The 27,390-nt window shown below is 43.9% G+C and overlaps 1 protein-coding gene across 1 annotated transcript in view; it reads left to right on the forward strand.

Annotated features, from left to right (window-relative positions):
* RARB (retinoic acid receptor beta) overlaps positions 1 to 27,390 on the forward strand; it is a 189,719-nt gene that overhangs the window by 60,279 nt on the left and 102,050 nt on the right. Inside the window, exon 3 of the mRNA XM_057740063.1 lies at positions 15,045 to 15,186. Coding sequence (XP_057596046.1) covers positions 15,045 to 15,186 — 142 coding nt within the window. The remainder of the gene's footprint in view (positions 1 to 15,044; positions 15,187 to 27,390) is intronic.

Consider the following 27,390-nt stretch of genomic DNA (forward strand, 5'->3'; position numbering starts at 1 on the left):
TTCTGTGAGTCTATTTCTGTTTTGTAGATAAGTTCACTTGTGTCATGTTAGATTCCACATATGTGATATTGTACAGTATTTGTCATTCTCTTTCTGACTTCACTTAGATGATAATCTCTAGTTGTATCCACCTTGCTATAAATGGCATTATTTCACTTTTTATGGCTAAGTAGTATTCCATTGTGTATATGTGCCACATCTTCTTTATCTATTCATCTGTCAATGGGCATTTAGGCTGATTCCATGTCCTGGCCACCATGAATGGATCTGCTATGAGCAATGGGTGCACCACATTGTTTTCTAATTAGAAAAATTGCACATGCTCCATCACAAAGATAATTAAGGTACTGCCTGCAAAAGATTCCTGTTTGGGAGAAGAAAGACGTGAAGATCCATCACTGCTGTGTTGTGGAGTGAGTGTTACCATAGGGTGTGCTGCTGTGTAGTAGGGGATTCACAGGTGCCTGACCCTCTTGGGGGCTATATTGTGAACTAAAGGGCAAGGCAGGGAAAGGACTTTGAGTCATAGGGAACAGCATATGTGAAGGCTCGGAGGAGAGAGAGGATGCTCTAGGTGTGGAGGCCTGGACAAAGGAGATGGGCAACTTTGGGGGGCAGGCGGGCTCCAGACCATTTCATTGATGACCTCAGTGTTCAGAAGGTAGATTTGGGATAAGGTGCGTAGCAGGCCTCAGCCAGGAGTCACCATGGCTTTTCCCTACAAGGACAGAATCCATTTTGAGAGCTGGAGCTTAAAAAGTGTTGTCTCACCACCTGTTAGTGAGATTGTTGCTCTGTCAGAGCAGCATCTGTGATGAGGAGAAGCAGAATCCTATAGCCAATCAGTGTCCATTATTTTACAATTGTCAGACTCCTGACGATTTACATGTAAAGGCCTGACGTGCTTCCCTTCTCCTGCTCCCACATCCCCTATGATTTCTTCCTTTTCATGTCAGATTCAGGACATAACCACATACAAAATAAGTGAGAAAAATTCCAGTGAGAAGATCCCTAACTGGCCCTGAAAATTAAATTAACTTGGACAAAGTACAAGAAATTTTGGTCCAGCGTTTTTTTTTTTCTTTTCTGATTTAGGTCCCTCTTCACATCATAGAACAATACCAGTACATCCTAATTGTTGGTGTGTGTGAGAGGCCTTTGAATTATATGATACACAGAACTTCCGTGAGGTGTACCTTGTCATCAGTACGCATGTCTTGACGGAGTGAGTCCTGGCTCTGTTGATGGTGACATGTTGCATGCCAGACTTCTAAAAGTGATTTAAAAATTCGTGCTCCTCTGCAAAGAGTTTAAGTATATTTGAGCACGTTTTGGCTCTGTTTCTTCTGCTTACCTTTTCTCCCCTGTTCGGTACAGATGAAGATCTTGAACTTGGGTCCAGATGAGATTTAGTAATTAATGTGCAAAGCAGCTGGGGTCTGCTAACTCCTGGGCTGTAGCTGAGGAGCTATTTTGGTGCATTTTTCTCACTGAAAGAATTGAGAATTAGAAAACTTAAAATGCATTGGCTTCTTGCCCTGTTATATTTAGAGTAATCCCGATGATAAATCGGTAACTATGGGTTTCATGGTGGAAGGGCACAGAATAACTGACCCAAGTAATCTAGAAAACAGATGTCTTTGGTTGGTTTAAAGTAAATTCTTGAGACCAGATTTAAAGAAAGCTATGTGGAGCCCAGTGAAATCATCCATGTTAGAGGCTTTTTTCTCTCTTACAGTTTTTCCTTCTACCCTGTGTCAACTCAAACTCTTGAGAAGCGGGGAAGTGGTCCCCAAGATACTCTATTTGTGGTATCTAACCTGCTGTACAGAAATTCTTTGGATAACAGATTAACTGTTTGACCTCATGTTCCTCACCTTCTTTCTACTTTACTCTTTATTTTGGTGGCTCCCAAGGGGAGTGAGAGAGGTCTAGGAGGCCTATGGGTAAGCTCCTGGATTCCCTCCTGAGATTGCTCCTAAATATATGTGCTATTTGGAAGGAAATTTTATCCAATTCTGAAAAAGTTCTTGGTATTCTTCCTACTCCTCCCAGAGCCCTCCGAAGTCCCTCATCCAAGCGGGAAATAAAGCATACTGTAGAATATCAGATACGCCCTGAGTGGTTTTCCCTTCTGGTTCTTTCTGGAGCCATCGAATTGCTCAGACGCATCCCGAGGAGATCCTGGGGAGACTAAGTGTGGTGGCGGACGTGCTTCATTCCGTCTGGTCTGCAGTCTTACAACTAGCCTTCAGGTCAACGAGGGGAGAACAGAGGCTACCCAAGACTTTCAGGTCCTCACGGGGGAAGATGATTGGAAGCCTTTGCTGGAGATGGTATTCTGGAGCCAGGACTGGCTGCTTCAGGACCCAGTGCAAAGTGAAAACATCACCTCTTATTCGAAAATGACTCAGAATTTCAAGACAATGACAGCAAAGCCGTACGCCAACTGCCCTTTTAGAGCCGAGCTCTGTGTGGCCATGAGGCCACACGCTCGGGAAACCAGCCCAGAGCAGGTCCCTTCACTTTTGAAAAGCAGCCAGTTTAACCGGTAGTGTTTAGTTGCCTTGTGAAACTCTCTCCCCCCAAATTTTGTTTGTGATTATTGGCCCCCAAACCTGATAGACTGGCTGCCTACCAATCAGAATGGGTCGGTAATAATCACTCAGACCTATGTGATAACCAGGCACTTTCAAAACCTCTTAGTTTATCCAAGGTCAAGTTTCAGAAATATAAAAAGCCGTTTTTTCACCTAAATTAAAAGACATTTTGTACTAATTAATCTCTTCTTACTTGTTGGTTCCTGGTTTATATTACATGGTGGCATTTCTTCCCCAGATCACGTTCCTCTAAAATAAAGAACATTGTGGACTGACTGCATTGGCCCAGTGCCCTCCCTGGGACGTGGAAGACTTTGGAGGTTTAAACCTTGATCTCTGGTGTTGTGAGTTCAGGTTTGCAGTTAAGAACACGGGCTACCTTTGCCTTGGTATTCCCAGGGAGTTTTAATTAACTGGGGATTAGAAGGATTGAGAGCATTGGCCTCTGGGTCTAACAGGGGTTGAGCGCCCAGGGGTTCACCTGACAAAGTCCAGGAAAAGGCCATAATCACCGTCTTCTGGAAAGACTCATTCCCACAGAGATGATGTTTTTGTTAAATCTGTAGTCATCGCCTTCTTTAGAACCATCTTTCTAGGCATCTCCCAAAATAAAGGCTTGCCTTTCTAACCTGGGCAAGAGTAAATGTGATCAGGAAACTTCTGATCCGAGGGAGTTGAAAGGAGAGAGTTAGGACTGAAATGCGTGGTCAAATGGAAAGACAGAAGGGACACTTTTCCAGGGACCAGGCGAGAGGCGTGTGGAATAAGGGACCTTATAGAAGCTGCGACCGTCAGACCTCAGAGCTCTCGATCTTCACCACTGTTACCCATTCATCTTTACTACATTCCCAACAGTGGGACCTTCCCCTGGCAGGGGTTTTTTATTTTTTTTTCCAAACAAAAAATAAACAGCTCTAAGCCTCTGTCCCTTGGGACAACTCGACTTTCTTGTTTGGAGCAGGAATCTTACGTTGTTTTCCTTTCGTGGTTCAGATGGGCCCCCTGCCCCGCCCCAGCCTGACTGTCCGGTGTTCTTCATGTCGCATGTGTGCCCACCCTCCCTGCTGGGGAGGAAGCTCTCTGTTTGTCATCAAAATAGTGGGCTGTTTTTCTACTTTCTCCCTCCCTCTCACCATTGTCTTTCAATGGGGTGAAAAGGTCTTCACTTTTCTCTTTCTCCCCCCAAATCTGGCTATTAATAACTTTTCAGACGTTGTCACGCATAGACTTCCACTCACTCCAGAGGGTGTTTTTTGTTTGTTTAAGGCAACGTGTTTCCTGGTCTAAAGGCTGAGTTTCCCAAAGTAGCTGTGATGGGATTATTCCACACTCACCTACTGGCAGCATCTCTGCTTCTGGCTGGAAATGGGAATTACAGCTCTAGCCTGGCCCGGACCTCGCTGCGCTGGCCTCGCTGGCCTGGGGCATGCCCGCCTGGGGCGGCCTACGTCTTCTTCTTTGATTGAGATGGGGTTGAGATATAGTTCTTTTAAGGCGTGAGGAAAAACAGCTAAGTAACACTCCTCACTTTTCTTTCTCTTCTCTCACTCTGGAAGGAGAAATTACCCTTTTGAACGTTGCGTGGGATAGAAATTAACTCTGCAAAAGCCCAGTGCAAACAGATGTGCTTCCCACACTCCTTTTGGGGCGAATTTCTCCTGACCCGATGCTTTTTATAATGCGTGTGGGGCCAAGTTGCCTTTTCTTAAAAAAAGAAAAAAGTTTTACCTTCGTGCCTTTCTTCAAACGACCATAACGCTTTCCGCACTTGCTAAACCCGATGTAAATGGCTCTAAGGCAACAAAGCGACCTCCCTTCAAAACACTGCGGTGTAAATCCTCAGAAGCAACTTTTGGATGACACACGCGTCAGCCGATCGCCCCGCCATTTCAGAAATCAGGGATTCTTGGGCTCCATTCCTGCTCAGACCTGAGGGCAGGCTCGGGGTTTTAGGAATTTGTCCTGATACCCAGAGCTCACTGTTTGCTTCAGTGTGTGTTAAATTAATACACGGTGAAATCAGGGATGCACAGCTTCCTGAACTGTCGTGACAGAGGTTCCGTCCTCCCCGAGCCCTCCCCTGCACAGAAGAGTGAGTGCTTTCCCAGCAAGGGCCTGGCGTGGCCTTCGCGATCTTCCCTGTCTGCACATCAGCCGCTGTCCCAGCTGCGTCTCATACGCACATCCCATCACGGGTCTGCCGGCCTAGCTCATGCCCTTCCCTGTTCTCCCTCACCCCAACCTCTGCTCACCCACAATGCTCCTTAGGGGGAATGTTTTTTGTTTTTTTTTTTTTTAATTTTCTTGCATTATAGTTGATTTACAATGTTGTGTTTCAGGTGTACAGCATGGTGAGTCAGTTATACATATCCATACATCCATTCTTTTCCAGATACTTTCTCATATAGGTTATCCCAGACTATTGAGTAGAGTTCCCTGTGCTGTACAGTAGGTCCTTGTTGGTTGCCTTGCCGTTCAGATCCTACCCTTTTGTTAGGGCTGGGGTCCAGTGCCGACTCCTTTCTGACTCCTTTGAATTCCTAGGGCCTTTACTCCATAAACAGTTGATGTGTGCCTGCTGTGTGCCCGGCACTGTACGGGGCCCTTTTCCACCTGCTGCTTCCACACTGCTTGGTTCACTTAATGCTCCATAGGTTGAGGAGGGGCAGGGCAGGCTTTATCCATCTCTGTGTGCCCTGGGAGAGCCCACCGCCTCCACCCCAGTCAATTGGCATTGAGTGAATGGATCAATAGACGAATGAGTCTTTGGAATCATGAGGCTGTCTGCCCACAATAGCCCGTGTTGTTCAGAGATTCAGAGTAGTGTTCTATCCTATTTGGGAATCTCTATTTAAAACACAAAATGTATATTGGAAATTGCCCAGAAGAAAGCTTTGGAAAAAGAGGCAAAAGCTCTTTAGCAATAACTGCCATTCACTGGGCTGTTGCTGTGTGCTGGGCATTGCACTGACACTGTATGTGTTCCCTGATTGGGTGCACTGAGCGATCCTATGAAGTAGGTACTGTCACTATCCCCATTTTACAGATGAGGAAACCAAGGCTTAGTGTAACTTGCTCAATATCACACAGTTAGTAAGCGGCCAAGTCAGAGTTTAAATCCATGTGCACCCGAGCGAAAGCCTAATTCTTTTTTTTTTTTTTTAATTTTACATAAGCAACAAACATTTATTTCTCATAGTTCTGGAGGCTGGGAAATCCTAGACCAAGGCACTTGGCAGATTCAGAGTTTCATGAACGCCTGCTTCCTAGATGAGTGTCTGTTTCTTAGATGAATGGCTTTTCCCTTTACCTTCACTTGGGGGGAGGAGGGACAAGCTAGCTCTGAGGCCTCTTTTATAAGGGCTGTACCCTAACTGCCCAAGTGCTTCCCAAATGCCCCACCTCCTAATACCATCACATTGGGCGATAGGCGTCAATGTAGGAAATTTCGAGGGATACATTCAGTCTACAGCAAGGGAATTGTTATAGGTGGTCCTGCGCATTGTAGGATATTTAATGCCATCTCCAGCCTTTGTTCACCAGGTGCCAGCGGCATAGATTATGACAACAAAACTATGACATAAAGGGTAAAATCAGAGCCCCAAACAGTGTATTCCTACCTTACCAATTAGGGAACCCTCCTACACTGTTGTTGGGATGTAAGTTGGCACAGCCACTAAGGAGAACAGTATGGAGGTTCCTTAAAAAACTAAAAACAGAATTACCATATAATCCAGCAATCCCACTCCTGGGCATATATCCAGAGAAAACCATTAGTAGACAAGATACATGCACCCCAATATTCACTGCAGCACTATTTACAATAGCCAAGACATGGAAGCAATCCAAATGTCCATCAACAGAGGAATGGATAAAGAAGATGTGGTACATATATACAGTGGAGTAGTACTCAGCCATAAAAAAGCATGAAATAATGCCATTTGCAGCAACATAGATGGACCTGGAGATTATCATACTAAGCAAAGTAAGTCATACAGAGAAAGAGAAGTATTATATGATAACATGTGGAATCTAAAAAAAGTATACAAATGAACTTATTTACAAAACAGAAATATAGCCACAGATGTAGAAAACAAATTTGTGGTTACCAAGGGGGAAGGTTGGGGGGGGGGGTGTAAATTGGGAGATTGGAATTGACATGTCCACACTACTGTATATAAAATACATAACCAACAAGGACCTACTGCACAGCACAGGGAACTATACTCAGTATTCTGTAATGGCCTATATGGGAAAAGAATCTGAAAAAGAGTGGCTATATGTATATGTATAACTGATTTACTTTGCTGTACACCTAAAACTAACACAACATTGTAAGTCAGCTGTATTCCAATAAAAATTAATTTTAAATATTCTCAGCCCCACTCCATTTCTGTAAGGCAAGATATTATATGTAATATAATTATACATAATACACAAACTACAGGCAATTCTTTTTCTTTTTTTTTTTTTTTTTTGGTGGCGTGGCATGCGGGATGTTAGTTCCCCAACCAGGAATCGAACCTGTGCCCCCGCAGTGGAAAAGCGGCATCTTAACCACTGGACCGCCAGGGAAGTCCCCAGGCAATTATTTTTCACAAAAATATTTTAAAGTCTAATTCTTAACTACTAGCCCACTGTCTAAACCAACCAAAAAACCCCCTTTGGGAGAGGGTAAAGGTTATTATATGTGTGGATATCTGAAAACTAGAAGGTGAAACCGGTCCCATGAATGGGAGAAAAAATGATGAGGATTGGAGCAGTGATTTGAGAGTATTAGAGGAGAGAAGGAGGCCCAACTTAATCTCACATCAAAATATGAAGAAGGAGTGAGATGAGTCACTTTTTTCCATGTCCTGTTTAGATTTGGGACATTTGACTAGTCCATCAAGGGAATAATGAATTAAGTATTCAGATATAGGAGGATATTTAGGTTTACAAGAGGCAGATACCGTTCCTTCTGATGTAGGACTGTTTCTGTCCCATAGATAGTACATTAGTTAGAACAATGGCACCTCATATCCCCGAGGGGAGACAGAAGAAACCTGAGTAGGATGTGGACCTTCCATGGTTGTTGCTGAGATGTGAAGCAAATGGCTCGCAGATGACTCTGAGACCTATGTGGCCTTCTCCACCAAATGAGTATTTTTTTTTTTCTTTTTGGTTGGACCCCAGTTCTTTGATAGCAAGAGTAGAAGAGCATGAGATAAGAAAGGCTGAAAAATCCGTGGTTAGAAAACACTTAACCCAGGTCTAGTGATGACAGTTGTACTTTGGCAATCACAAACAATAGAAGTCACGCTTAAGCCGCAGAAGCCATGATTAGACAGCAAACGTCAGAGTTCGCCAAGTTAGCAGTGAACCAACAAAAGTTAATTAACAGAGGTCAAGATTAACCAACACAAATCATGGCTAACCAACTTAAGTCTTGATTGACTAACCCGATTACAGCTCAAATCAGTGGATCTTCTACTAAACTCAGGGAAGTCTGGTTGCTTCCTTTCCTAAGTACAGATAATATCATCCTCAAGGAATACATTAACACTGAGGAATATTTTGTGGAATTAAGGTATAGTTCATCCAGGACTGTAATTCTGGCTCTGGTTATAGCTGAAGATGTCCGCTGTTCATTCATTCAATCGACAACTGTTTATCAGATATCTACCATGTGTCAGGTTCTGTCCTGGTCCTGGGGATATGCACTTGATACGCACCAATCCAGTTGTACCAGGTACTTAAATATTGAACTATGTTCCTACCAGTTGTTAACTAACCGTTGCCTTCAGTCTTTGTCTTCCTCCACCCAAGTCCACTGTGGTGATTCCAGGAAAGACATGTTAAGCCACCACAGAAAAAAGGAATGAAATTGAGATCTTTGTAGTGAGGTGGATGGACCCAGAGTCAGTCATACAGAGTGAGGTAAGCCAGAAAGAGAAAAACAAATACCGTATGCTAACTCACGTATATGGAATCTAAAAAAATGGTACTGATGAACCCAGTGACAGGGCAAAAATAAAAATGCAGATGTAGAGAACAGACTTGAGGACACGGGTTGGGGGTGAAGGGGAAGCTGGGACAAAGTGAGAGAGTAGCATTGACATATATACACTGCCAAATGTAAAATAGATAGCTTGTGGGAAGCTGCTGCATAAAACAGGGAGATCAGCTTGAGGATGGGTGAGGACTTAGAGGGGTGGGATAGGGAGGGTGGGAGGGGGGGGATGTGGGGATATATGTATAAATACAGCTGATTCACTTTGTTGTACAGCAAAAACTGGCACAACAGTGTAAAGCAATTATGTTCCAATAAAGAGCTTTAAAAATAAAGCCACCATGGAACCCCCCATGCTGCCCACCCTAGTTTTGGGGAGCCAGCCCCCATGCCCCTCCTTGTCCCCTGTCACAGGGGCCGGAATCCCAGTGAGAAAGATGTCACACTTGGTGGTGCTGCTGTGACAGCCAGTGGTGGAAATCTCTGAAGCCCATTTGGCTCCTGAGGCTGTGACTGCTGGCCAGAGGCTGGCATTCCCTCACAATGGCCACGTAACCTCTGAAGTGGACGGTGCTATTGATGAATATTTTATATATCACACTCGTATAGGATGCGTCCTAGGAGAGGAAGCATCCATGTGTACTTGGATCAGGCGGGGAAGGCTTCCTGGGTGAGATGACGTATGTCTTCAAGACCTGATAGTCTTATGTATTTACTGGGAAAAGGATGTTTCTGGAAAGTGAAAGAGGAGAGTTGTGGCACCAGCAACCCTAGACTTGGTGTCGGAAAACCAGGCCCTCAGACTTACTGATGACCAGCGACCATGAGCCAGGATTGACAGGCCAGCCTCCATCTGGCCACAGACACCCGCCCAGGGTCCCCCAGAGGTGTGGTGAGGTCTCCGCTCCAAGGTAAAGGTGACGCCATCTGAAAGCCCTCTTGTTGATGTCTTTTAAGCCCCAGGCTAGTCCCAAGAAATCACAGTTATTTTTGTTTGTTTTTTTTTTTTTTTGATTTATTTTATTGAAGTATAGTTGATTTACAGTGTTGTGTTAATTTCTGCTGTATAGCAGAGTGACTCAGTTATACACATATATACATCCGTTTTCATATTCTGTTCCATTGTGGTTTATCCCAGAATATTGAGTATAGTTCCCTGTGCTGTACGGAGGATCCTTGTTGTTTATCTATCCTATATATAATAGCTTACATCTGCTCATCCCAAACTCCCACTTCATCCCTCTCCCAACTGCCTCCCTCCTTGGCAACCACCAGCCTTTTCTCTGTGTCTGTGAGTCTGAAGAAATCATAGTTGTTCTTGTTTTTGTTTTTTTAATTTATTTTATTGAGGTATATTTGATTTACAATGTTGTATTAATTTCTGCTATACAACAAAGTGACAGATAAATATATATATGTGTGTATATATATGTATCTTGTGTATATATATATATATATATATCTACATTCTTTTTCATATTCTTTTCCATTATGATTTATCACAGGATATTGAGTATAGTTCCCTGTGCTATAGAGTAGGACCTTGTTGTTTATCCATCTTATATATAATAGTTTGCATCTGCTAATCCCAACCTCCCAATCCTTCTCTCCCCCAGCCCCCTCCTCCTTGCCAACCACCAGTCTGTTCTCTGTGTCTGTGAGTCTGAAGAAATTACAGTTGTTACCCCTACAGGTGGAGGGTCTCTCCCTCCTTTGTCTTCAAACACCACCTCTTCCTTGGCCGTTTTCTTTGCCCACAGAAACCCCTTCATCCTCACTCTTATGCCATCCCAACTTGTCGCTCCCTGGTGCAACGACACACTTGGAGTCCCAGAAATGTATAGCTGGGAAGGGTTTTGGAAATAAGCCTCCAGACCCTCCCTTAGAAGGTGAGTGCCTAGCCTTGAGGTTGTGACTCCCCAGACCTGCCGCTCAGCTTCCCCACCAGGGTTCTTCCTCTGCAGTTTCCTGCCTCCCCTCTCCCCTGGGGCTGCTCCTCCAAAGAGGACCAAATCCTTCATCTGTACACTCAGCTTTTCACTCTTTTCTCTTCCAGATGTGTCTCTACCCATGTACTGGCTGCAAGAACTATCACACTTGAACTTGGTACTTTATTTTAAGGAAAAAAAATTTTTTTTCACTTAAAAATTTTTTTAATTTAACTTTTATTTTATGTTGGAGTTAGTTTCAGATGTCCAGCACAGTGATTCAGTTATACATATACATATATCCATTCTTTTTCAGATTCTGTTCCCATATAGGTTACTATAGAATATGGAGTATAGTTCCCTGTGCTTTATAGTAGGTCCTTGTTGATTATCTGTTTTATCTATAGTGGTGTGTGTATGTTAATCCCAAACTCCTAATTTATCCCTCCCTCCACCCTTTCCCCTTTGGTAACCAGATGTTTATTTTCAAAATCTGAGAGTCTGTTTCTGTTGGAACTCAGTGCTTCTAAAGCTCATTTTACATATAACAATTTTGGGATACAGTGTTGATTCCCAAATTATGGGGCTCCCAGTTTTAGGTGGGACAGATTCATAGCTTTAAACCTCATGGAGTCACATAGTGATAAACACAGTGAGTGTTTATTTTCTCTGAAATCCTCAAAGAGAAGTCTCAAGTCAGTGCTGATCTGTTCCTACGTCTTGCTCCGTTCCCTCTCAGCCAGGAGCGAGGAGGCGGGACTCCGAGCCTTCAGCAGCAAGGGTCAACGCGCATCTAATGATTGTTTGGTTCGACTTCATTTTGCTTGTTTATGAATGCCTTCTCATATTGACAGTCGGTGCTGGTTTTCACAATGAGCCAGAGGTTAAAGGTTTCCATTTTAAGTAATGTTAAAAATAAGAGGGACTTTCCTGGAGGGCCAGTGGTTAAGCCTTCGCCTTCCAATGCAAGGGGGGCTGATTCGATCCCTGGTCAGGGAGCTGAGATCCCACATGCTGCAGGGCCAAAAAACTAAAAGGTAAAACCGGAGTGATATTGTAACAGATTCAATAAGGACTTTAAAATGGTCCACATCAAAAAAACCTTTAAAAACAAATAAAAGAAGAATCACCCTAAATAAAAACATTAAGTAGATACAGTTTTGGTGGCACAGGGCTATGATGCCACACGTACACACACACGAGGTCCCCCAGGCAGTGGAAACGAGGTTCACAGAACTTTCACAGTATCTCCTGCAGAGGAGCTGGGTTTGGACAACGCAGTCTCTCTTTGGCCTCAGACGGGATTTCTGTTTACCCAACCCATGTAGAAAAATACTTCACAGCACACATTTTAGTCAGCAAGTATTCTACCCTGGTGGAAATGATTTACTGAAACTTAGACCTTCTCCTGAAATCCAGCCCAAACTCTGATTTGGAAAACCAAGAAGTCCTATCTAGTTTCCGCTGTCATAGTTACCGAACCACGCTGACTGCATAATTAGTGATATATTACGTTCTTAATTTTCTCTTCTTCTTTCCTCTGGGTGTCATGAGATTGGTTTCCCCTCCTTTGTGCTCACTCACTAAGAATCCGCTGAGCTGAATATTCAATTTTTAATAAATGGAGGAGGTCACCATGGTCCATACCTCACTTGCTTCACACTTGCAAAAAGACCGAATCTTCCACGTTGTCAGTGTTTCTTGGCAGGAGAGCAATGATGTTTCTGTCAATTGAGTTTGTACATCTGGCAGCCAAAAGTGTCCTGTAGGTATTTTTTGCAGGAAAAGATATGTTTGAAGTGACCACTGTGCACAGATTCTCTTAGCACTTCAGAGTATTTATAACCTGTTATTTTAGATTCTGAGCATATTCATAGCTCCAGAGGTACAAAAATAAACTATGTTTTCTTGGAAAATGTGTGTGTCTGGGATGTGACAGGAGTTGCAACCTTAAACAAGATTTCCAGGTGTTTATAGTTGAACCATGACAGTAAAAATATGTTTATTTAGACGTTAAAATCCTAGGGTGCCCACGTAAATATCCTAAACAATGTGTATTACATGGGCTTTCTTTGCTAATGTGCTTTAGCTTTGAAGGTCTCTAGTTCTGGCTCCTGGGGTGTTAATGTACTACAGGGAAAGTTGAACTCAGATGGCGAGCCTTATTTGCTGTTCAACACATTGGGTGGTGTGTTTCTTACATTTAAGAGAATTGTTTCTAATGGAAGTAGAAGTCACATCACAATTGATACGGTAAAACTCCTTGCTTGCTTTTAACACTCCTAGCAGTACAGAGGTTTTTGTTGGGCAGTTAGTTGAGAGAAAAGACAGCAGGTTTACCCGTCACTCTCTATTCATTCATCTGTGTGTTAACAATCACCACTCAACTTTCCATTCTCTTCAAAGCTGTGTGGGGAGATGGGTAAGCAGAGAGGAGAAGGCGGGGACCCTGTGCTCGTGGAAGCTGGTGTCCAATTTGTTTCATCAGTATCTCACAAAAATCAGAGCAAATTGCTTCTTTGGTCAAATAAAACTTTCCAAAAGTTAAAAGACAATGCTTATTCAAATATGCAGTAACACGTTGAAGATTTGTATCACTCATTAATGAGGGAAACTGTAGGATGACAAAGCTGGTTCAGAGAAGGACATGAAAAAAAAAAGGGAGGGAGGGAGGGAGGCAGACAGATGGATACGGTGACTGGAAAAAAGAATGCTGGAATAAGATGGCAAAGTTAGACACAACAGGTTAATGTCCTACAAGGCAATAAAACAATAATCTTTGGTTATATTTCAACCAGGCAGGAATCTTTGCACCTATACTAGACACATGATTTATAAGTTACCAGTCTTCTACAATCTTTGCAGAGTCAGGGTCCAGTCAGTAATAAACAGTAAGTCAAAGGAAGTTATGTTTCCCAAGACCGTTAGATGACTCAGGTAAGCTTGTCAGTCAATGCTGTATATGCATTGCCCAAGGGAACTTTCTGCAATGATGGAAATATTCTGTACATGTGCTGTCCAGTGTGGTAGCCCCAGCACACATGTGGCTGTTGAGCATTTGAAGGGATTAATCTCCAAAACTTACAAACAGCTCATGCAGCTCAATATCAAAAAACAAACAAACAAACTCCATCAAAAACTGGGCAGAAGACCTAAACAGACATTTCTCTAAAGAAGACATACAGGTGGCCAAGAGACACATGAAAAGCTGCTCAACATCACTAATTATTAGAGAAATGCAAATCAAAACTACAATGAGATATCATCTCACACCAGTCAGAATGGCCATCATCAAAATGTCTACAAACAATAAATGCTGGAGAGGTTGTAGAGAAAAGGGAACCCTCCTACACTGTTGGTGGGAATGTAAATTGGTGCAGCCACTATGGAGAACAGTATAGAAGTGCCTCAAAAAAAACTAAAGATAGAGCTACCATGTGATCCAGCAATCCCAATCCTGGGCATGTATCCAGAGAAAAGCATGGTTCAAAAGGATACATGCACCCCAGTGTTCATTGCAGCACTGTTTACAATAGCCAAGACATGGAAGCAATCTAAATGTCCATTGACAGATGAATGGATGAAGAAGGTGTGGTCCATATATACAGTGGAATATTAGCCATTAAAAAAATGAGATAGGACTTCCTAGGTGGTGCAGTGGTAAAGAATCTGCCTGCCAATGCAGGGGACATGGGTTCGAGCCCTGCCCTGGGAAGATTCCACATGCCACGGAGCAGCTAAGCCCGTGTGCCACACACACACACACACACACACAAAATAAAAAATAAATAAATAAATAAAAAAAAAAATGAGATAATGCCATTTGCAGCAACATGGATGGGCCTGGAGATTATCATACTAGTTTTATTTAATTTTCATTAATTTTGATTTAAATAGCCACGTATGATTAGTAGCTACTGTATTGGACATCACAGCTCTCACATGCCATTAAATGAACAGACAGTCATTTTTCTGTCTTGTTTCCAATCTTGGATAATATTTTTCTAAACACTTTGCAAATTAAATCATGTTTTAAATATTATTACCAGAGCTAAATATGTAAAAGAATTTGGAGAAGACTCCTTTGAAAAGACCTAATTCTTTCATGAAGTAGATAGTTTCTTCTGCAAATGGAGTGCTTATTCTATTGGCTTTCTTGACAGCAGACACACCTGAAATCTTTCTGGCCAGCAAGGAAGCCACTTAGGAAGTTAAGCCTGTTTGGAAGGAACCCAACTCTGCATTATGTTTTCCAAGTCAATCTGCTTAGTATTCATTTTCTTTTAGCAAGATAATAACGGTCATGTCCAGTTTTGATTAAAAGGGGCTTTCTGGTTTGCAGCAAAGGGAAAGAACTGACTATTCATATTTCACAAGGATTTTAAGGCTTAAATAAGTTAACTTTTCTGCTGCCATCACTTCATTATTCAGAATGAGCAGTCAATGCATTGATAAGGTTGGCTTTGATTTCTCATGAAGCTCAGTAGTTTTGCTTCATTTTCTCATCTTCTTGCTTGCTTACAGGGGTTTTTCCGCAGAAGTATTCAGAAGAACATGATTTACACTTGTCACCGAGATAAGAACTGTGTTATTAATAAAGTCACCAGGAATCGGTGCCAGTACTGTCGACTCCAGAAGTGCTTTGAAGTGGGAATGTCCAAAGAATGTAAGTGGAGTCTCAAAAAAATTTTTTTCTCTTTGCCTTATCTATAAATATGATTGCTTAGCCTCCAAATTCAAGTCGTGGAGGGCGTCAGCGTGTAGAATTCACACATGACACGAATGATATATTGCCAAGGGTAGGTGTCAACAGAGATGACATGGAAATAGAATAACTGTGGGGATTTTCAGATAAAATTTGAGTGGCAGTTGGTGAAAAGGCAGGAGCTGGGTGTCGTGGACAGCGGGCTTGTAGTCCACAGCAGTTTCTCACCAGTTCTGTGTCTCTGAGCCACTGGTAAAGCAAGCATATCCTAGAGCCACTTGGAGACTCTGTTTCCCCATCTTGACAGTAGGAATAAAGAGCTTTGCCCATGTTGATGGGAATAAAATGAGGTGAGAGGCATGTGGTAATAATATACCCTTTTTTACAGGGGAGGGAGTGTAAAACTTTTGCTGTTGAAGAAACACTTAGAAATTGGCACGTTGGCATTTTTCCAAATTCGATTCAGCATTTCACCTCCCCACCACCCTGTGCTGCAAACAATTATATACTTGATTCATTCAGAAGAGAACATATGAATAGATTAAAAGAGTGGTCCACAATCATCTACTTGCGGGGCTGTGAATTACACACGCTTTAATACAGCACCAGAGTACACACAGCACCAAAAACCATTATGTATCGTCCCTCCTGGTGCTTTCAAGTGACGGGGACGAGAACGTGCCAGGCGAGTGGCCAGGCTCAGGTGGGTGAGAGGAAGATGCAGGGCCCTGCGTCCCAGCACTTGGGGATCTGAGTAGGGTGCCGGGCGGGGCCCTCTGTGGGGTCTGGAGGTGCCCACTGACCCCTAGAGTGTGAGATGCAAAGCCACAATCCGTCAGTGGGCTTTGAAGACTTGTGTTGGTCAGAAGCTCATGGATTTTGGAGCTGGGACGTGTGGCCATGGAGGGGAAGGCCCCCGGAGCCGGGCCGCACCGCCCCAAGGGTGCACGGCTGGCCGAGGGGCGCTCTCCTGGGAGCTGTAACTTGGGGTGTCTCTTGGTGCCTGCCCAGCGTCCTTCCTGACTCTGCCCAGGGTTTATACAGGCTTTTTTGCACCTGCTGGGTTTCTGCGCTTCAGGGAAGACATCAGGGTTGGATCAATTCATTTGACTCAATGCAATCAGTCTATTCTGTCCCAGCCATGGTCATTGGTTCATGGTGAACATTCACAGGGTCCAGGGAAAATGAGCTCAAGACGCGTGCTCATGACCCATAAAAGGAAAAAACAGTAAATTGACGTCATCAAAATTAGGAAATGTCTGCTGTTCAAAAGACACTGTGGAATTAATGAAAAGATAAGCCACAGACAAGGAGAAAATATTTACAAATCACATATCTGATGAGGACTTATATGTAGAATATAGAAAGCCTCTGAGGGGCATTCCCTGGCAGTGCAGTGGTTAGGACTCCGCACTTCCATTGCAGGGGGCACGGGTTTGATCCCTGGTTGGGGAACTAAGATCCCACAAGCTACGCAGCATGGCCAAAAATAAAATAAAATAAAATGCCTCCCTGAAATCCACTGGGGAGTTCAACTTTAAAAAAAAAAGAAAGAAAGAAAACCTCTGAAAACTCAATCATAAGAAAGCAAATAACCCAATTAAAAAACAAAACTAAAATTCAGAATTGTCAAGCTTACGATAGACAGACTGAGACATGACAGCTAAGTGCAAGGCACAATCCCAGTGACCCTGGAGCAGAGGGAAGCTCCCTGTAAAGGGCGTTTTTGGGACAGTTATTGAAATTTGAGTATAGACTGAGGATTAGAATATCTCACTGAGTCAACTTTAAATTCCCTGACTTTGATCATGGTGCAATCGTTTTATAAGAGAACCTTCTTTTTCTTGATATCTGCAACTAACTCTGCATGGTTCAAAAGGTGTGTGTGTGAAAGTGAGAGAGAGAAATGAGAGAGAGTGAAAGAGTGAAAGAAAATGTGGTAAAATGTTAAGACTTAGAAATCTGACTGAGGAGATACACAGTGAAGGAGTTCCTTGTACTATTCTTGCAACTTGTCAGCAAATTTGAAATTGTATCACAATAAAATTACTAAAACAAAACAGTCATGCTTAGAACATTGGGGCAGAAGTGTCCTGCCTCTGACACATGTGAACAAAGAGGCACGTAGCCACAAGTGTCCTCCAGCCCCGGGGGAGGCAGCCATAGGTCAAATCAGGCCCTGTGAATGGAAGAGTGGAAAGACAGACAGAACTTGGGCCCTAACTGGCATCAATGAGTTGCTGAACCAACCAGCCCTGCACCTCCTGCCTCCAGATCATTTGGTTAAATCTGCCAAGAAGGACTCATGGGGGTGGGGTCTTATTTACAATTAAGGTCCTGACGAGCAAGCTGGGGGTCACCAGACAGGGAAGCATCCTGAGGGTACCATCCTTTCTGGGAGGGTCACCTCCTCCAGGCGGCTCTATCTGCAGATGAAGGGTCAGTTGCCCACATCTCAGCCAGTTCCTTTGATCCCATTCAAATAGCTTTAGAGCTGTTGAATGACTTTTTCCTTCCAGATTGAGTTGGTATAGTATATTTTTTATATTAATTCATTAATTTATTTGTTTATTTATTGGCTGCATTGGGTCTTCATTGCTGTGTGTGGGCTCTTTTTTCTCTGTTTGCCACAACCAGGGGCTGCTCTTCCTTGTGGTGCGCGGGCTTCTCAGTGCAGTGGCTTCTCTTGTTGCGGGGCACAGGCTCTAGGCGCGTGGGCTTCAGTAAGTGCAGCACGTGGGCTCAGTAGTTGTGTCTCGTGGGCTCTAGAGCGCAGACTCAGTAGTGGTGGCGCACGGGCTTTGTTGCTCTGCGGCACATGGGATCTTCCTGGACCAGGGCTCGAACCCGTGTCCCCTGCACTGGCAGGCGGATTCTTACCCACTGCACCACCAGGGAAGTCCCGGTATAGTGTACTCCTGGTGATCAAAATACTCATAGCTGTAGGACTCTGAAATGGTAAATATTCATGATGTGTGAAAAGCATGAGACATAACTGTATGATCTTATTACATAAAAATGGATGCTTAGTTGTGTAGATACACACATGAGACCTAGAAGGATACAGCAAGTGGTACGCTGCTTGGGATGATGGTTGACTTTGTTTTTTGCTTCTTGTGTTTTTTGGTTTCCTATTATGCACATGTTAACGTTTAAGATGTAAATGTTACTTTAAAAACCTTTAAAAAAAATCAATGAATGTGAAGACATGAAGCTCATCTTTACTTAGCTCAGGCCCTAAACCCTACCACTAATGAGAAAAGTGTGATATCGCCCTGAAATAGGCAAAATTATTCGTATATGTAAGTGAGACTCACAGGATGATCCCCTAACTCCCCGTTTTGGGTCTAACATTCTGTAGATGTGGATGTCACACTGCAGTTCTGTGGGAGAATTTCAGTTCAGGCTAAAATTATAAATGAGTAAGCCAGATGTGGACTCAGGGTAAATCAGTACTTTTGCATTTATTTTGTGTGGGCTGGAGACCCATTTCCTGCTTACATTACTTAAAACCCATATCCTGCTGCTCTGTAAAAACTGGCAGCTTGGTTGCCAATTTAAAAAAATAATGTTTACACCCACAGGAAAACTCTAGTTTCAACCCTCAAGGAACTTATCACCTTAATTAGATTTAAAAATATAGAAATGGGAAGAAAATGGGATCATTATGCTCAAGTATTCAAAGATAAATATATTTTCTTTAGAAGGAAATTGAAGGGGAAGAAATATACACTTGGAGTATAGTGACTGAGAGTCTAATAGAGAATTTAAAAAGTTGAAACAGAAGGAAGCAGGAAAATATGAGAATCACTAATCAATTACACCACAGTATCCACCACTGAAACAAACTCAGGAATAACAGAGACTCATAGGATGGTAGAGCTGAAAATGGATCTTAGAGATTGACTTTCACTCACCTCTCTCCTTCGACATACAAGTACACCAGGACCCAGAAAGATGAAACGCTTTTCCCAGCAATCCCCGACTAGCTAAAGACCGAACCAAGATTGCAGTTCACGTCTGCCACCTCTGCTCGCTGTGCTTTCTTTGCAGCACCAAGATTAGCAAGGTTTGCATTCCATTCTAGACATAGGTCATGTCACTTCACTAATATGCATAGGAACTCTTTGGATGCAAGGAACGGAAAACCCGGCTCAAACTTGACATAAGCTAAAAAATCAGCACATGTAACTGGATAGTCCAGATTACCCAACTGGATCCGAAGGCTCACGTTTGTTTTGGGGGCATTCTCATTGTTCCTCTTCATTTCTCACAGCTGGTTTTTTGTTTTTTTGTTTGTTTTTGTTTTTGGCTGTGTTGGTTTTGTTTCTGGGAAGATTTTCCAAATGGCAAATAAAATTGGTCAACCAAGAGTCTACCCAGCAGAAAGAGAGAGACTCAGATCCTCTGTGAATGCAGGACTTTGGGTGGTGGGGGCTGAATATTGTGATTGGCTGGTTCTGGATTGTGTGCCCAGCCCTGGGCCCCACCCAAACCACAAGAGCCTAGAGTGTGGAAGGAAGTGTTTCTTGGTGGGAAACCCAAAAAACAGGAGGCAGAAACAACTGCACGTTCACCATGAAATATCAAGTCTCAGGGTGCTGTTCCCAGTACATTCTTATTCTTTATGCTGTGGCGGGGAAAGAAAGGAAGAAACCTCTGAATTAACTATACAAGTAGCTAACATAGACAAGGTGTTTTCTATGTACCAGGCGCTTCATTCACCACTTGTAATACTTTATACCATTTGATCCTCTTAACAACCCTATACGGCAGGTTAGTTATAATTCCTCTCTCCCTCCTTTTTTGGCAAGATGTGGAAGCTGAGGCTCAGAGAGGTTAACTTACTGAAGGTAACACAGTGGGTAAGGGGCAGTGCTGGGATGGGGGCCCAGGGAGTAATATATACTGAGCGCCATAAAAAGCAGCTTTGAAAACTCCGGATTTTATTGCCACTGGTTAATAAAACAATAATCACACTCCCTGCTATATATTAGAGATGTACGCTCTGGAAAATCATGTGCAAATTTAATTTTTATAGATCACATTTGGTTTTAAACGTATAAGGGGATGTACTGGTAAAAGAAATCCTTTATTGTGTGTCCCGTCAGCAAAGTACGATTATTTCTTCATTTTTCTATTCTATAAATGCTGGTGGGTATACCTTATATTTTCCAAGGGCTTTGTACAATAGGGGAACCTTTTTTTGCAGAGGACTAGCTATTTGTCAGAGCACGGGATTTGAAAGCAGTAACAGCAAGGGGAAAAAATCGATTTTCGGCTGCATTCTAAAAGTAGTACAAAAATTTATGAAGAACTTGGGGAGGAGGCAAAGGAAGTAACATGACTCTAAGTTGAGTGATGAGCTTCTGCTGGTGGGCGGGAGGCTTGTAACTGTGTCAGGGCTAGGAAAGTGTGTGGCAAAGCCCTAAAGTACAAACAAGGAAAAAAGGATCAACAGTAAATGAAGGACTTCCCTGGTGGCGCAGTGGTTAAGAATCCACCTGCCAATGCAGGGGACAGGGGTTCGATCCCTGGGCCGGGAAGATCCCACATGCCGAGGAGCAGCTAAGCCCGTGTGCCACAACTACTGAGCCCACGTGCCACAACTACTGAAGCCCCTGCTCCTAGAGCCCGTGCTCCGCAACAAGAGAAGCCACCGCAATGAGGAGGCCATGCACTGCCACAAAAAGTAGACCTTGCTAGCCGCAACTAGAGAAAGCCTGCACGCAGCAGCAAAGACCCAATGTAGCCAACAAATAAATAAATAAATTTATTTAAGTAAAAAAAAAAAAACAGTAAATGAAGACACAAAATTTGGGCTTTTGAATGAGACGTCCCTATGAGCATTTGTCCATGGTGGGGAGGGAGCAGGTTGAGACCATGCTGCTCAGAGACCACGGGAGGGAAAGCTGACCACATGCATCAGAGGCAGTTACAGAAATCCCAGTGATAGTTCAAATCTTTCAGCCAGTGATCAGCAGGCTTTTTAAAAAGGGTCAAATAGAAAATGTTTTGGCTTTGTGGGCCTTATGATCTCTGTCTCAGTTCCTCCACTCTGCCATTGTAGGACAAATGCAGCTATAGCAAATACATAAACAAAGACGTGTGGCTGTGTCCCCATACAACTTTATTTACAAAACAAGTGTAGGGCCGGGTTTGGCCCAGAGGCTTGCAGTGGCTCCCCCAGTGGTGAGCTGTGCTGGCTGCTCTGAGACCTCACCCCCAGCTTGACCCCCACCCTCAGCTGCTTTTCTCCTACTGACAGTCAATGCAGCTCCGGGCTGCCCTGGAGCCTGCCCGCGCTCAAGCCTCACACCTCCACTCCACGCTCCGACAAAGGCTGTGCCCTGGACTTGGGTCTCCACCTGCTTCCCCTTCAGATGAACCCCAGGAGTCTGCTGAAATGTCTCTTCCTCTTTGAAGCCTCCCCTGAACGCCACCCTACTCTCTGGGCAGAGTTATCAGCTCTTCCCCTGTGCTCCCGTGGGACTCTGAACATACCTTCAGGAACCACAACTTATTCTATGATAGCGTGAGGCTTCCTGGCTTGATTATAAGCTCCCTAAAGGGCAAGCACCCTGTCTTCCTCACCTTGTAGCCCCGGAAGTTAGCACGATGCTTTGCTCAGTGAATTTAGATTGGCCAAGTTGTTTATTTATGTATTTATGTATTTATTTATTTTTGCGGGGTATAGTTGATTTACAGTCTTGTCTTGGTTTCAGGTTATAGCAAAGTGAATCAGTTATATATATACACATATCCACTCTTTTAGAATCTTTTCCGATATAGGCCATCACAGAGTACTGAGTAGAGTTCCCTGTGCTATACAGTAGGTCCTTATTAGTAATCTATTTTATATATAGTAGTGTGTGTGTGTCAGTGCCAATCTTCCAATTTGTCCCTGCCCCTCCCTTAGCCCCCCGTAACCATAAGTTTATTTTCTAAATCTGTAACTCTATTTCGGTTTTGTAGATAAAGTTCATTTGTAGCCTTTTTTTAGATTCCACGTATAAGCAATATCATGTGATATTTGCCTTTCTCTGACGCACTTCACTCAGTATGAGAATCTCTATGTCCATCCATGTTGTTACAAACAGTATTATTTCATTCTTTTTAATGGCTGAGTAAATATTCCATTGTATATATGTACCACATCTTCTTTATCCGTTCATCTGCTGATGGACATTTAGGTTGCTTCTATGTCCTGGCTATTGTAAACAGTGCTGAGATGAATACAGGGGTTTATGTATCTTTTCAAATCAGAGTTTTCTCTGGATATATACCTAGGAGTGGGATTGCTGGATCATATGGTAACTCTATTTTTCAGTTTTTTAAAGAACCTCCATACTGTTCTCCATAGTAGCTGCCCCAATTTACATTCCCACCAACAGTGTAGGAGGCTTCCCTTTCCTCCACACCCTCTCTAGCATTTATTGTTTGTAGACTTTTTGATGATGGCCATTCTGACCAGTGTGCGGTGATATCTCATAGTTTTGATTTGCGTTTCTCTAATAATTAGCAAAGTGGCTGTATGGAGAAATGACCAATCCCAGCACCTCCGTAGCTTTATGTCCTGAGAAGTTGTCGGGCACAGAGCCTTTCTGGGTGTGACTATGCAGTTGTCACTCACTTCTCTGCTCCAGGCCCAGAACAAGTTATGTACCTTCTCCAGGGCTGTGTTCTCTACCTGCATGAGAGGAGCATTACTGTTGACTAACAGCTGGGTGTGATGTGAGAATTGAGGCTTTTCATCCTGTTTAGACAACAGTGTTTCTCCAGTCAGGTTCCTCTTGCCTGTTGCCTCCTCTGGAAGATGTCAGATCTTCTAGCATGTTCACTGGGGAGCCCATTGAGCTGAGCAGGCATCCTGTGCAACCGTGCAGGAAAAGCCCAGTGAAGGTGGAGAGGCTGAGAGGGACAAGGGGTGTCCATCTCTGGCCTTCAGGTTGGGCGTCCTCCACTCATGTCTGTAACAAAAGATATTAGGGAAGGTGCTGAGGCTGCCACCCTCTTCTCTTTCTTCTTTCCTTTCTCAAAACCACTGACCATTAATTTACAAAGGAATCTCTTTACATTCTCTTTGAGCTTATATTTATGTAGTCCCTGTCTTTGAGGGGTAGACAAAGCATGTCTTTGATTTTGTGTAAGAATGCTGTTCAGTGTTGATTTCACAGTTTTTTTTTCCTATGACAGCTTCATAAGTGTTTTTGTAGAATAGAGCAACTGAATAATCTTTGAATTTAAGAGTCCCTGAGCACTCATTGACAACTTCTCATTTGGGGCATATTGAGCTTAAAAACAGCTTTTTATAAAGTCTCTAAATTCCGATTTATACTTTAGACATGAATGTCCCCATGGGTGGGTTGAATGCAATGAATGTGCTTTGTACGGACACTTAGATACTTCCGCAAGAGGCTTTTGTTGTTCTCTGTATCTCTCATTTCCCCTTTAGTGTTAAACTTACATTAAAACAAACCTTTTGGATTAAAGGCACTTAACCTCAGTTAAAATCAGTTTTCGTGGCGCACAAATTATATTGATGTGCTCATTGGTTCTATGACTGGATTTTACTGGCTTAATAACGAGGAGATTCGTATTGTCGGTTGCCCTGTGCACTTGGAAAATTACATAAAAATCATCATCAGGGCACATAATGTCTATCTAATTTCAGTTTATTTCTGCATTTGTTCCCATGTCCTAGCCTGTGACTGTGTCTCTGAGGTTCTCTGTGATCATTTTGTTCTGTTCAACAGAGAGGCCGCGTTAACCCCACCTTCTCCCTTCACGCTGCACATGAATCCCCAAAAAGCACCTCCCCACACCCCTGAAGGAAATGAAAGACTAGAAACTTTATATTTTTATATCTAAAAATGTCATGGAAGCTGGAAAATAAAAATCTGCTGCCCCATTCCACTGGCCACCTGTTCATGTTTTCCTGCATCTGTCCAGGAGATTTAAAAAAAAAACAAACAAAAAAGACCCACCAACAACAGATTCCACTTGGGCACCTGCAGGCAGTGATGACAGTGCCGCTGTGGGGCTTGAAGCACTCATGCTGCAAAGGAAGTACTAACATTCCTGCAGAGATACGGACACATATCTCCCCGCAGCCTGAAAAGGGGACTCTTGGCACATTTTCACCTTAGAAAAGGGAGAAATTTCCATTACATAGCAGGGCAGAGCAGAGGAATGAACAAAGGGCTTTGACGTGAACCTGAGCTGGGTCCAAATATGGCCCTACCCTTGAGCTGTCTTGTCTTGGGCAGGACATGTGCTTTTGCTACAGGGCCCAAGCTGACCCCCAGAGTGGGCAGCCTTGCTGGCGGGTCTCCTGCCTCAGACCCTGCCTGGCACACGGTAGGCTCTACGTAAAGGATACCTGTTCTCTCAGGTTCTTCCTCTGCTGCTGACACAAGCTCTGTTCTGCGCTGGTGGTGTTGCTGCCACAGCTGTTTTTTATTTTAATAACCACCGCCGTGGTCCTCCTTCAGGACGAAAGGGAAGGGCAGAGACCCTGTTCATGTTGAATTGTTTATAACGCTGCAGTTTAGATGTACAGGCCCAAATATTAGATTGCAGCATGAAGAAGAAAGCTTGCAGACATAGTTTCTAAAATAAATATCCGCCTTCCTTGGCTACTGTGAACTTGGAGGCAGATGACTCCTCTGCCCTGAGATGCTGGGACACGTGTAATCAGAGAATGGGACAGGATCCTGGCATCGTGGAACCCTACTCCATGGGGAAAGCTGAACTGGGGTGTTGGAAAAAATGCCTTCCTGCATCCTCAACTCCAGATGAGGCCTTGAGGTCTCTCAGGAGGTGCTGAACCCAAGCCAAATTGCCCCAAAGGCAAAGCCCCCTCCCTCCCAGTGTCCTCCTTTTTTTGCCCACATGGCACCTTCCAACTCTCTGCATCCTTTTTTTTTTTTTAGATTTTTTTTGATGTGGACCATTTTTTTCAAATGCCTGCTTATCTCTTATTTATTTATTTATTTATTTATTTATTTATTTATTTATTGGTTGCATTGGGTCTTCGTTGCTGCATTCAGGCTTTCTCTAGTTGTGGCCAACAGGGGTCTACTCTTCACTGTGGTGCGTGGGCTTCTCATTGTGGTGGCTTCTCTTGCGGAGCACAGGCTGTAGGCGCACAGGCTTCAGTAGTTGTGGCACACGGACTCATTAGTTGTGACACACGGGCTTAGTTGCTCTGTGGCACATAGGATCTTCCTGGACCTGGGATGGATCACGTGTCCCCTTCTTTGACAGGCAGATTCTTAACCATTGTGCCACCAGGGAAGTCCCTGATGTGGACCATTTTTAAAGTCTTTGTTGAATGTGTTTTATGTTTTGGTTTTTTGGCCATGAGGCATATGGAATCTTAGCTCTCCGATCAGGGATCTAACTGGCACCCCCTGCACTGGAAGGCGAAGTCTTAACCACTGGACCGCCAGGGAGGTCCCTCTCCACATCCTTTTTTTGAGACTCTGTGGCCTGCTTTTCCCCTTGATCCATCATTTCCTTTCTCCCAACCAAATCTTATCACCCATTGGCCTCTGCACCGGCACTGCTTTTGCCATCAGCTCTGTGGGTGATACGGGCACAAAATGCTTTACCAGCAGCAGGGTCTCCCAGGGCGTAGGGTCATCCCATGTGCTGAGTGGGACAGGAATAATATTCTGATCCAACGTGTCCTGAGATTCAGAGGCTCAGCCCTGCCTAAGTCACAGTGCTGGCTTCAGCCCACAGGCCCAGTTCCAGCTCCCCCTATCTTCTCAAGCTTCACTTTGCTTCTCTAACAGTAAAGTTCTTGTGTGCATTTAATGTTACAAAGCTTTCAGTATCTTCGCCCATCTTTGCTCCCAAGTCACATATTCTATTGTTTACATATATGATTTGATTTGATGTATGTACTGGTTTAATACAGTATTTCCCCAGGTGTAAACTCTGCCCATGGGGATGTGAAACATAATTTAGGGAGTGCTGAATAGTATCAGATCACACGGTGATAAAGTTATTCCCTTTTCAATCAATATTCATTCAGTCTTTTTACTGCCAGTGAGAAAAATCCCAGTTTGATGTTGGTACATCCATAATTAATATCTCATGAACCTTCACTACCCCTTCTTTTTAACAGAGAGGACCGGCAACCATCCCTAGTTAGAAGCTGTATTTATTTCAGAGATGTGCAAACTTTCTTAAATGGCCACATAGAACATAATTTAGGCTTTGCAGGCCATTGGGTGTTAGTTGGCCCTCCTTGACCATTGTGAATGTTTCGTGAACGAGCATGGTTTTGTTCCAGTAAAACTCTATTTAGTGAAACTTTACTTACAAACGGAAGCAGTTGACCTGAAAATGCGGTGTATTTTTTACTCTTACCTCCTGTTGGTGGCTAACGCTCCTACTGTCCCCTTTATAGCAGTAAAGTCAAATTCTCTAAAATGTATTTAACCAAAAAACTGATTTAGGTAGAAATCATCAGAGTGTCCTGGCCTGTGAGTACATGAAGAACCGTGAAGGTAGTCGTGGACTGAAGCTGGAGAAGCCCTGGTTTTCTGTGTCAGCTGGTCCAGCGTTCTCGTACCTTGAGGAACAGAACAGCATCCGGGGCCCTGCTTGTCGGTCTGGATCCCCCGACCCGCCTCTGTCCTGCCCACACCCCGCCCCCCCAGCCCTCTCCCCACCCCGAGCTGCCCCACGGGCAGGGGGTGCGGGCCCTGCTCTTCTTGCATCCTCCGGCTCACCCTGTCGCGGTGCGAGGAAGGGTGGGTAACAGGTGGATGTGTAGGGGTGGGATTGCAAGCATGCAGACCGTCTGGTGTGGGAGCAGGAGCAGCCAGGGAGGCCTCGGGGGGGTTCCTTGTATCCCTGCTCCTGAAGCATCGTGCCTGGAGGCACAGACGCGAGGGGCAGCTGGGGTTCGCGTCTCCGCCCCCCCCTTGCTTAGCTCTGTGCTGTCTCGGGCAGGTTGTGTCTCATCTCTGTGCCTCTGCTGCCCCGTCTGTAACACAGAGATAATTGTAGTACCTCCCTCATACGGCTACTGTGAGGGACGAATGGGTTAACGTGTGGCAGGGACTAAGGACGTTCCTCGGCTAAGTGTTGGCCCTCGTCACTCCTCCTCCTGCTACGACAGTCACCCAGCCTGGCCTGCAGGGAACA

Source organism: Hippopotamus amphibius, chromosome 6 (assembly GCF_030028045.1).
Source record: "Hippopotamus amphibius kiboko isolate mHipAmp2 chromosome 6, mHipAmp2.hap2, whole genome shotgun sequence".
NCBI classification, from domain to species: Eukaryota; Metazoa; Chordata; class Mammalia; order Artiodactyla; family Hippopotamidae; genus Hippopotamus; species Hippopotamus amphibius.